The sequence below is a fragment of the Hemiscyllium ocellatum genome, chromosome 5 (genome assembly GCF_020745735.1).
Source record: "Hemiscyllium ocellatum isolate sHemOce1 chromosome 5, sHemOce1.pat.X.cur, whole genome shotgun sequence".
NCBI lineage: Eukaryota > Metazoa > Chordata > Chondrichthyes > Orectolobiformes > Hemiscylliidae > Hemiscyllium > Hemiscyllium ocellatum.
In genome coordinates this window covers 91,147,010-91,159,633 of record NC_083405.1, presented here as the reverse complement: position 1 = coordinate 91,159,633, position 12,624 = coordinate 91,147,010, and the positions used below count along the sequence as shown (strand labels likewise).

Here is a 12,624-nt window from a genome sequence, read left to right as displayed (position 1 = left end):
GAAAGCCTAAGAAGCTGGCTCTTTCCCAAGTCAAGCTGGACGAAATGCCTGCCTGGGGATTCCAACACTGGAAGAAAAGTTTAAAACCAAACATTAAAACTGGGAACATCTCTCATGCTCTCATCCCCTCATTCTCTATCATGCCAAGCTATGTTGGTTGATGGTTACAGCCATTTCAATGGCCCCTCTCACTCCATAGGAACAAAGAAACATAGCAAACAGGAGGAGGGATAGGCCATTTGGCCCTTCAAACATGCTCTACCAATCAATATGATCATGCCTGATCATCAACTCAGTACCCTGCTCCCACTTTCTCCCTTTAGCCATAAGAGCTATATTTACCTTCTTCTTAAAAATATTCAATGCTTTGGCTTCAACCACCTTCTGTGATAAAGAATGTCACACACTCACCTGTCTCTGGGTGAAATCATTTCACCTCATCTTGGTCCTGAATGGCCTACTCTGTATCCTTAAACTGTGACCCGTAGATCTGAATTCCTTGGTATTCAGGAACATTCATCCTGTGTTTACCTTATCCAATCCTTTTAGAACTTTCTAGGTTTCTGTGATTTCCTCCCTCACTCTTCCCAACTGCACTGAATATAATCCCAACCGATCCAGTGTCTCTTCATAGGTCAATCTTGCCATCTCAGCATTCAGTCTGGTAAACTTTCACTGCATTCCCTCCATAGACAGAACACCCTTCCTCTGATCAGGAGACCAAAACTACACATAATGCCTATATTACTGTATTTTCATATATACCCCAGATGGCTGCTCATATCCGGTCTCCCCAGGGCCTATTAACCCCTACATTAACTTAGTGCCATGCCAAATCAAATTATATCGAGGAAAGGCATCATGGCCAAAAATAAAATTACAAGTCTAAAGTTACAAGTTATGTCACTATTAGGGAAAAAGAAACTCTTGATGACAGAAAATAAACATCTAATACAGTGAAATTGCAAAAACAAATCAATTATGAAAACAACCATTTCTTATTTTCATCAACCTTCCACTCATGTATCAAAAACCTTACGTCAACAAATATTTCCATTTGATAAGCAGATGAAACTGTACTTCAATGTGTCATTTATCTGTACATCAATGCACATTTATAAAATTCAAGTCTTCATAGTTAATAACAGTGGGATTTTTAAAAATTCATTGGATGTTAATGATCCAGGCCAGACCAACATTTATTGCCAATCCATAATTGTTCAGAGGGTTATTAAGATTCAAGTACATTCCTGTGAGTCTGGAGTCACATGTAGGCCTGTCCAGGTAAGGATGACAGATTTCCTTTCCTGATGGACATGACTCCTATATCTATATTACATAATCACATTCCTTTCACTCTTTTTTTAACAGATTTTTTTTAACAGTTTCTTAACAGTCTCCCTGCTAGAGGAAGGATGTTGTGAAACTTGAAAGGGTTCAGAAATGAGTTACAAGGATGTTGCCAGGGTTGGAGGGTTTGAGCAATAGTGAGAAGGGCTATTTTTCCTGGAGCATTGAAGGCTAAGGGGTGACCTTATACAGGTTTATAAAATCATAAGGGGCACAGATAGGGTGAATCGTCAAGGTCTTTTCCCCAGGGTGGGGCAGTCGCAAACTACAGGGCATAAGTTTAAGGTGAGAGGGGAAAGATTTAAAGGGAGCTAAGGGGCAACTTTTTCACACAGAGGGTGGTACGTGTATGGAATGCACTGCCAGAGGATGTGGTGGAGACTGGTACAATTACAACATTTAAAAGGCATCTGGATTGGTTTATGAATCAGAAGGGTTTAGAGGGATATTGGCCAAATGCTGACAAATGGGACTAGATTAATTTAGGATATCTGGTTGGTATGGATGAGTTGGACCCAAAGGTCTGGTTCTGTGCTGTACATCTCTCAGATCTGTGAGTTCCAAGTTTGAGTGAGTTTATGGTCTGTTTATGCCTGTTCATGCCTTCTCCTGATCCTAAGGGGTATGTTACCTCCATAAAAAATGTCCAGGGAGCAAATGAAAAAGAACCAAATGACCAGAGGATATCTCCCCAAAAATGGAGGTAATATAAAGCATTTTATCTTACTCACCCTTTAAAGCCTTCACTCCCCTGGCACACATTTCATTTCCCATCCATAACAGCCAATGAAACCTAATGCCCTCTTCCCATCCCATAGACCTTGAGTATGGATCCAGAACCTCAACCTGAGCTACAAATCTTCTCAAAACTCGCCAGATCCTAAGTATTTCTAGCCAACATTATACCTACCCATATCCATCATGCTTTCCCTTTCACCTACATTGCCAGCTCATTGAGTTTCCTGCATCACTACTGCTCCAAAACAGCAAGATGTTTGACAGTATCGAAAAGAAATACAGTGAGAACCAATCTGATTTTATCTGGTTTAATCTCCACACTCAGTTTGTACTACCAACGACACTAAAATCCAATTTCAATGGAGGCAGTTGGTCATTAAAATAGCCAGTTGCCTCTGGGAATCGCAAATGTCTAAACAATGGCCAATCCTCAGGAAATTAAGGGAGTCTACTTTCAGGGGCAGGACTTGTGATTCCATACAATCCCTGCATTTTTGCTCAGTGAAGTTGTTCTCTGTCTTGCCAAAAGCCAGACTTTAGATTATTGTGTTAGTCATGCCAAATGGACAAGCCCAGTTAGAAGCAGGTTTTTGATATGAACAGATATCATTATACGAATTGCTCGGTACAAATTCCTACACCTCTATATTTGCAGGATTCTCAATCCAGCCCAATGGCTTCAAAGGTAGCATATGCCTCATAGTGAAATATTTCAGCCTTAACTGATATTCCTTTGCAGAGGTTTGGCAGGAGTATACTAGGTTCTGGATTAGTGGTGCTGGAAAAGCACAGCAGTTCAGGCAGCATTCGAGGAGCAGGAGTATACTAGCGGCAGGGGAAATATCATGGGAAAAAATATGCTGTACCTTCCACATATTGATTCATATTAACATAAATGGATTTGCACCAATGTCAGGCAAAGGAAAATGATGGCATAGCTGAGATATACAGGGGAACCTTGATTATCCGAATACCAATTATCCGAAAATCAGAATATCTGAAGGAGATCTCAAGGTCCTGACAGAAACATTACATCAAAGACGTGTGTCCAACACTGATCGCGTCCTTTGTTTACAGTGATTAAAAGTGCTGCTGAGAACAGTCCTGGACAGATGGGAGCGCAGGCACCGTCTCTAAATGACTGACCTCCCACCATCTCTCTCTCTCTCTCTATCCGCACTTTCCTTGGAGGCGTGTACCCTAAACCCTGGAGGCGTGTACACAGGCGTGTACCCTAAACCCCGCCCCCCCCTTCCCCAGACAAACTCTCCAACATTGTCCTGTAAAAGGCAGAGGTGGAACCTGTCAAGAAGTTGCACAAAAAGGTGTGTGTGTGTGACCTCCCAAAAGGCAGTAGAAGGGATTGGGGTTGGGGATGGGGGCAGAAGAGGTTGCACGGGCATTGTTGGGGTGGACAGGCGGTGTTGGATGGGGTTTGGGGTGGGTGGGCGGGGTTGGGGTTGGGTGAGGGCTCATGCCACTGTGCTGCTGCTAGTCTCCTGAATGGGGAGCAGACTTTGTAGAAAATTCCAAGCCCCAGAGGAGAGGCATTGAATCGATTTATCAAATAATCAATTATCCAACCGAAATAATGTCCGCCCATCTCATGTGGATAGTCGAGGTTCCTCTTTACTAGACTAATAATCCAGAACCCTAGGTTACTGTTATGGCTCATGGATTGAAATCTCACTGTGGCACATGAAGACATTTGAATTAAATTAAAATCCGGAAGGGAACAAAGCTAGCCTCATGATGATCATGTAACCAATGTCAGAATAACCCATCTGGTTCACTCATGTCCTTTCAGAAAGGAAATCTGTCATCCTTAATTGAGGAAGCCTATGAATGACTGCAGTCTCACAGCAATGCACAGCAATATCCCTCTTAACCATTAGGGATGGATAATAAATGCTGGCTTAACCAGCATCACCCATATTCAATGAATTAAGAACTAATCACACAGACATTAACTTTGTAAATTTGATTTTTTCTAAATGTTCATTGCTATAAATGTTACAATGTTTTTATGAAGAAACTATATCTATCTTACAAGAATTGTGTTTGGACAATGAAACCCTTCATACCTTGCAGTCTTTGCTTCTCTTACTAATTGATGGACCAGAAATCCTTGCTGCATGTCCAGGTAGCGGCGAGAATGGGCTTTCAATATAAATATAATGACCAGTTGGATTTTTTCGAGTGTGATCAGTTGTTGGACAAGTACCCAATGTTGGCGTACTTCCCACTTTGAGAATCCAGTCAAAGTTATCATTTCTCCACTGTCTCCAGGAGCAAAGATCAAATTCAAAATCACAATGCTCCAAAACTGTACCTGCAAATTGAAAAAGTCTCATTCAATTTTTCAAAAGCTTTTCTGTTTTTATCTGAACATGGAGATGTTAATACAACATTATTTTTAATATTTTGTCCTAATTTATACTATGGAAGTCTTTTGACATCGTGGTAGCATTCCTAACTTTAAGGCAGAAGCTCCAGGTTTTAGCTCCACTTTAATGTCCTCAGGTAAAATTCTGCACGAGTGCTCCCTGATCCTCAAAGCTAATCAAAGAAATGCCAGCTTCTCATCCATCCTCACATCTTTTTTGTTTTATCCAAGCCTTCTGTAATCATACTTCATCTGATTGTCATAGCACAGGTAGCACAAGATAAACACTTAGGGTCTAAAGATTTGCAAGCCAAAATTCAGATGTGAGAACCCAGAATTTACCCACTGGGAACATCCACCTCTGACCTACACAGACATTCTGAGCAAGGAATGTTACATTGTTAAAATTTCAAAATCAGGTTGGGCACCCACGTGAAGTAGGGCTGTGGGAAAAAGGCAGTGGGAGTGGGCTTCCACTCTGTTGATGCCACCATGGGCCCAGACAAAATGTAAAGTCAACTTCTATTGACCTATTTACAATGTCAGAGGGACTATTAGAAATTGTCCAAACTATTCAGGCCTTGACTGCGCAAGTCCCATGTCTGCTGTATGTTTACTCATTAACAGGTTAGTAAATATTTTCTCACCTAGAATATCAGACTTCCTTTTTGCATACACTTTCTGACCTCGTCTGGAATTGGTGAAGATTCTACTGATACTGGACTCACAGACACTGGCAGCAATGATGAAGACCCATTGTATTTGGATCCTGGCTTGGTTTCAGGGCATTTTTACATACTCCTATTTGAAGTTATGAAGCTAACCTTTGCCATCTTCTGTGCTACTGAGAAATAAGAGTGTACAGTTATGAAAAATTTAATGCCAAGGAGTGCTTTAACCACCATCCACAATCATGATAAGGGGCTTGGTGGAAGGATAGCTTAGGAGCTTGAAGAGTAAGACCAATTATTTGAGTATGCTTATCATCTCTGTCTATCGCATTAGTGTTCAATTGCATGATGTATTTGCAATCATGCAATAAATACACTTTAAGACAAGAGTCTCTTCTCATTTGACGATCAAGTCATTTTCCTCTACCCCACTTGACCAAGTTAGACATGGAGGTCCATCCAACTCTACCTCAAAATACTCAATGGCACAAAGAGGTCATGTAACATAATGAGTAATAGTAAGGGTTGTGTACACTGTTAATGGTCTCTAGATCTCTTCGTTGTTCCTTTACAATGGTTCATATTATTCACTAAAGTAATAATAATGCATCTGAACTTAAAACATATGTTTGAGATTTTAAGTCACTCAAACCCACGAGCACTGGTAAGTCTGGTGATGCTGGTAGTCAATGTTCACATTTGGTACATCCTTGCATCTACTCCAGGTTTTTCTGTCTATGCTTTTCAGTTCATCATACACCAAACATTTTGGGGCATCCTGATGCCATGAGAGGTGCTATTTCAATGCAAGTCTGTCTTTCTTTTTACTATATGTGTATTTGCTCATTAATTATGGCAATAATGAAACTAGAGGAATGCTGCCAATAAAGTGTTTTGCAGTATCAAATGACTACTTTTTTTGAAGAGGATTTTCAAAGATCTCCCCAAATATTTTTCTCACATGTTAGATCCAGTCAGAGTGTTGGAGGAGAAAAAAATTGCCTAAAAGAATTAAACCACATTTGCACATCCTATTTCTATATAAATAATGTTTAGGTTTAACATCACTTGGTGTACATATTGGCCCAATATAAAACGGATCAGTTTTTGGCAAAGATATAAATTTGGATCCAGACCCAAATCCTGGATTTTTAAAAATTATCCATTAACATTGCGAGATAGAGTAAATAAAACTTTTCTATAAGAATGTCATGGGTTATTTTATTTGTAATATTGTTGATTGTCTCAGTTGCTGAGGTGGAATTGGTACTAGCTGTCAAAGTGCAAGCTGAGTTTTCAAAGCAGGTTGTTGTATGTTGATTGGACTGAACCCTCAGTGAGATGGCAACACTTAAATCAAAGAAATCTGTTTTTTTACCGTTGTATTAACAGAACATCAAGCAGTCAGGTAAAAATCCTCAAGGAGGAATTATGTAATTGTAACACATTATGTTAACACAATGTGGTGAATGTTAATGCTCTACACAGCATTTTTTTCGCTTTCTAACTTACGAATTTAGAAGAGATGTTAAACTAAGACTCTATCTATCTGCTATATGAATATAAAGATCACATGCCACAATTTCAAAGGATAATAGGGGATATATCCCTGATGGCCAGGCCAATCTTTATAGCTCAAAAACATTACCAAAAATAAGGTTATCTGGTTGTGTTAACATTTCAGTTTGCAGGACCCTGCTGTTGGCATCATTTTCAATGGTGACCTCTTCTTGATACTCTTTCATCAGCTGTAAAGCACCTTGAAACATCTGCTGCTTATGAAAAGTGTCATATAAATACAAGTCTTCCTCTTCTTACTTATTATAAATATTTGTATCTCAAAAATGAAGTGAAACTTCTGCGTCACCATCCATATGGTGCTCAAACAAAACAGAGGTGTTTAATGCTTGGTACAACTTTCTATGTCTCGGTTCAAGATACCTAAGCCACCAAGCAGGTCAGTCGAGGTGAATTCAAATGTAAATTTCGACTAAAGCAAACTAACTTCAGCACTTTCCTCAGACTTACGCTTGCCTCAGGCTCAGCTTTGTATAGATTAGTTGAATTCCCAATCTGTAAGAAATCAAACTTTAATGCAAGCTAAAATAACTTGGGCCTGTATCAAATGCTTGCTACTCTAGTTGATACAAACACCAATGTTAGCAATTGTTTCGACTCTGCATACAATAAACTTTAGTGACTGAATGGAAGTGATTAGAATATAAATCAACTTTGGCTTAGTTAAACACACAGGAGCTGAAAGATGAACAAAATCATCACTTCTATAAACATAAAAATATTTAACATAGGAGCAGGAGTAGGCCTTTCTGCTCTTTGACTCTCGAGTAAAAAATGAGGTCTGCAGATGCTGGAGATCACAGCTGCAAATGTGTTGCTGGTCAAAGCACAGCAGGCCAGGCAGCATCTCAGGAATAGAGAATTCGACGTTTCGAGCATAAGCCCTTCATCAGGAATATGAAGGGCTTATGCTCGAAACGTCGAATTCTCTATTCCTGAGATGCTGCCTGGCCTGCTGTGCTTTGACCAGCAACACATTTGCAGCTCTTTGACTCTCCTCCACCATTCAATATGATTGTGGCTGGTCATCTAAATCAGTTCTTTGTTCTCACTTCCTCCTTACCCTGTGATCCCTACGGCCCTAAGAAGTATGTACAGCTAGAGGTGTAAGCGCTAGCTGAACACATATATAGTGATCACTGTTATTTGACTTCAGACCAATATTGTGAACAAAATCTTGTATTTGATCGAGATTATTTTTGTTCTATTCACAGGGCATAAAACAAAACAAGAAATCCTCCCTGTAGCAGAGTTATCAAAGGAAGAACATCTGGAGAGCCAGTAAATTTAACTTCTTACAATTAACTGAAGATTAAATCTGTTTGGTTCACACTAGCTTGTAGATTACTCACTGCAGATAACTGGATGTTCATCAGAATTATCAGCACAGTCATTGTTGAAGTCACACAGCTGACTTTTAGGTATACAATACTTGTTGGCACATGAAAACTCATCAGAGTTGCACTGTCTCTCTGGGATCAGAAGAGAAGAACAATTTTCAAAGGAAATGTCATCCACTGTAATATCGCCCATATAACTCACACCTCGAATGGCTCTTAAGAAAACCTGTAAGGATTCAACATGGAGTCAGTCATTATTTTGTTTCAGTACTTATTCATAATAACAGTTGAAATGTGAATATATCAAATTCATTGTGTTTATTCTAACATGCAGAGTCCACCTTTGACTTTTGGCAACAGTACTGTTCCTAATATTTTGTCTCTTTCTCACTTCCAGCAAGTGCTGGTAATATTTAAGGCTCATTGAGAATTTGGATGCTTAGAATATTCATGAAACCTGTTTAAAAGAGGAGTGTATGAGTATTTGGCGATATCTGAAGTCAGTGAAACAATGTAATCTATCCTAACATCTGCACCCACGGTCACTGCCTCAGACATTAGGTCAGCCCTCTTGAGAGTGAACCCACGGAAAGGAACATGGTCTGGATGGAGTCCCTGGCCATGCATTCAGATCCTCTACAGACCAGCTAGTGGGAGCATTCACAGACATCCTTAACCTCTCCTTGCCACGATCTAAAGTCCCCACCTGCTTCAAGAAGATCACCATCATTCTGGTGCCAAAGGAAATCAAGCAGCATTCCCTAATGTCTACTGCCCGGAGGCTCTAAACTCCATAATTATGAAATGTTGTGAGAGGTTAGTCATGACTCACATTGACTCCAGCCTACCAAATTGCCTTTGATCCTTTACAATTTGCCCACCAGTGCAAAGGGTCCACAGCAGATGCTGTCTCCCTGGCCATACACTCATCCTGGGAACATCTGGGTAACAAGGATACCTACATCAGGCTCCTGTTTATGGACTACATCTCCACATCCAACACCATAATTCCAAACAAACCCATCTCTAAACTCTGTGACCTAGGGCTTGGCTCCCCTCTCTGTAACTGAATCGTCAACTTCCTAACCCATAAACCGCAAATCAGTGAGAATAAACGACAATACCACCTCCACCATAATCCTAAACAGTGGTGCCCCACAAGGCTGGGTACTTAGCCCCCTACTATACTCCTTATACACTCAGGATTGCATTGTCATATTTCACCTCAGCTTTATTTACAAGTTTGCTGATGATGCCACCATTATAGGTCAGACCTCAAACAATAAGTATAGGAAGGAGATTGTGTGCTTAGCAGCACAGTGTGAAGACAACAATCCCTCCATCAACATCAGCAAAACAAAGGAGCTGGTCATTGACTTCAGGAAGCAGATTGGAGGGCACACCCTTATCTGTATCAGTGGTACTGAAGTGGAGATGGATGAGAGCATCAGATTCCAAGGAGTTATATCACCAACAATCTGTCCTGGTCCACCCTCTTCCATTGGACAGATGATATAAAAGTTTGAATACATGTACGGACAGATTCAAAAACAGCTTCTTCCCCACTGCTATTAGACTTTTGAGCAGACCTCAAATGTTAGTTTTGATCTCTCTCTTTGCACCTTCTTTATGGCTGTAACACTTTTCTCTGCACTGTTCTGCTATACGATGTACGATCTGCCTATATAGCATGCAAAACAACACTTTTCACTATATCTTGGTACATGTGACAACAATAAATCAAACAAACTAATGATGCAGGGGTTATGCTGCAGCGATACAAACCCCTGGAAAGAGCACTCCTGGAGTCCCATGAGCAAGTCTAGGCACCACATTTTAGGAAGGAATATCGTCCTCAGAGAGAGTGCAATATAGGTTTACAGGAATGATACGTAGACTTCAGTGGTTCACTTAAAAGGAGAGATTATACGAATTAAGAATTTAGAAGTTAAGGGGTGATCTGATCAAAGACTTCAAGATATTAACAGGAAAAGACTGGTTAGATAAGGATGAACCATTTTCACTAGTTGGAGATTCCTGGATGAATCCTGATTGAAGGGATCCTGCCTGAAACATCGATTCTCCTGCTCCTCGGATGCTGCCTGACCTACTGTGCTTTTCCAGCACCACACTCTTGATATGGAATTAGATCACAGATTAACCAAAATCTCATTGAATGGTGGAACAGGCTAGAGGAACTGAATGGCCTACTACATTTACTATGTTCTTGTAGAAACAGGAATAGGTCATTCAGTTCCTGAAGCCTACTTCTTCCTTTATGCTCCATCCTACATTGTAACTGCTGTTAGGGGGTTACAAATGGCTTTCCTATGCTATTTCTTACCTCTATTTAAACTGATCTTGCATCTTACAGTGGTCATCTTTAGTCACTGTACTAAAGTATAATGTACATCAGGGCAATATATTCTTTGATTCTTGTTCTTCTGAAATGTCTCTTGAAGACCATTGAATATTTTAGACAGCACTGAATGTCTAACATCCATGTCTCTGAATAATTATCAAATCACACATACTTATTACTATTTGTGCTGTTGATTTTATCCATTTATAAAGAATTTTACATGCCTTCAGAATTAGAACTTTTAATTCCAACTTTTTAACATTTTGGAAAGATTAGATTCTCTACAGTGTGGAAACAGGCCCTTCGGCCCAACAAGTCCACACCGCCACTCCAAAGAGAAACCCACTTCCCTACATTTACACCTGACTAATGCACCTAACGCTGCGGGAAATTTTGCATGGCCAATTCACCTGACCTACAGGTCTTTGGACAGTGGGAGGAAACCGACACAGACACAGGGAGAACGTGCAAACTCCACACAGACAGGTAGGAATCGAACTCAGGACCCTGGTGCTGTGAGGCAGCAGTGCTAACCACCGAGCCACTGTGCCGGCCAGAAACTCTGGCTTTACCTGCTGGTGCACTCTTCAGTTTAGATGCTCTGTTCCTTCCTGTCACCTTCTGGTTATCCTTTGCCCAGATATTCCAATAGGTTGACAGTCATTACTTCAGCGGAGATGGGAGGTTCTCATGGAGACTGTACAGAGTCCACATGGTAGCATACTCCAAAGGAATTGCCCAGGAAATTTAAGATTCCACCGGGTAATTCCTCTCCATCTGGAATCCTCCAAAAGTCTCAGTTCAAATTGGAGAGGTGTGATCAAATTAAGTCAATGATTACTCTGGAAAATTAGTTTGTTAAATGTGCCATTTAATTAATCCCATACTTGCCTCAGACCCCAAAATGCATCATCGCCAAACCACTTAGATAAAGTTGCCATAGTCCCAGAGATGAGAGTTAAAATACCAGAAGCAACAAAAGGAACACCGACAAGTATTTAGTTTTGGGATTGCATGGGATGGTGGGTAAAGAACCAGAAGTAGCTTTCAGAAAAGAACTGAATCAATATTCAAAGGAATGAAAAACAAATGCAGGAAAATGAAAGGGATAAAAAGGGCGTGACAAACTGAAATGCTCTTCAACAGATTTAGCACCCATGAAGTGAGCTGAATGGCAGTCTATTGTGTTGTACTATTCAACAATTCTGAGAATTAATCATTTGTTGGTGAGTACAATTCAATATCTCATAATAATTCTATAACTATTGACCATGTTTGTTCAGACTGCTTTATTATAGAGTTCTCATAGAAGATCATTGAGGGGGATCATATAGAAATATACAAAATTATGAAGGGAATAGATAAGACAGAAGTAGTGAAGTAGGAAGTTGTCAATGGCAGGTAAGAAGAGACTAGGGATCACAGCCTCAAAATAAGGGAGAGCAGATTTCGGACTGAGTTGAGGAGGAACATCTTCACCCAAAGGGTTGTGAATCTGTGGAATCTGTGCTTAGTGAAGCAATTGAGGCTCCCTCATTGAATTTTTTTTAAGGCAAGCTTGGTGGAATTTTGAACAGTACAGGAATTAAAGGTTATTGTGAGTGGGAGGGTAGATGGAGCTGAGTCCACAAAAAGGCCACATATGATCTTATTGATGGCACAGCAGGCCTGATGGGCCAGATAACCTTTTTCCTTTTCTTCCTCTCTCTTTTTTTCTAAGATTTTAAACTTTTTTTTTAAACATAAACTTACCTTCAAGCAGCTAGGCCTAGAGTAGAGCAGCTGAGGACTGAAGTAAAGTGGAGTGGGCTAGAGGCCCAGAGTGGAGCAGGTTGGAGACATCGAGCAGAGTGGTTTGAGGGCTGAAGCAAATGGCTGGAGACGAGTAGCAGAGCAGCTGGAGGCCCAGAGCAGAGCAGGGACAGTTGTTGGACTGGGGACTGGTGTGGACAGTCAGTGGCTTGTAAGCCTGGTCAGACCACATGTGAAAGCCCCTGCTCTGATCTGCTGCAATGTAATGTTTATCTGTAATCTGCTTATCTGACTGTAATGTTTATCCTTTTAACTTTTATCTAGATTTTAGATTAGATTTCCTATGGTGTAGAAACAATTTAATGTCCTATTTTCAAACTTACACTATGACTAACTATAAGATAATGCAACTTTTTTTTTATTTCTCTATTTTTGTAATTAGGATTA

At 40.3% G+C, this 12,624-nt stretch overlaps 1 protein-coding gene across 1 annotated transcript in view; it reads right to left on the bottom strand.

Annotated features, from left to right (window-relative positions):
- malrd1 (MAM and LDL receptor class A domain containing 1) overlaps nucleotides 1-12,624 on the bottom strand; it is a 348,342-nt gene that overhangs the window by 233,695 nt on the left and 102,023 nt on the right. The window contains exons 19-20 of the mRNA XM_060825709.1: nucleotides 8,076-8,289; nucleotides 4,173-4,420 (exon numbers count right to left, since the gene is read on the bottom strand). Coding sequence (XP_060681692.1) covers nucleotides 4,173-4,420; nucleotides 8,076-8,289 — 462 coding nt within the window. The remainder of the gene's footprint in view (nucleotides 1-4,172; nucleotides 4,421-8,075; nucleotides 8,290-12,624) is intronic.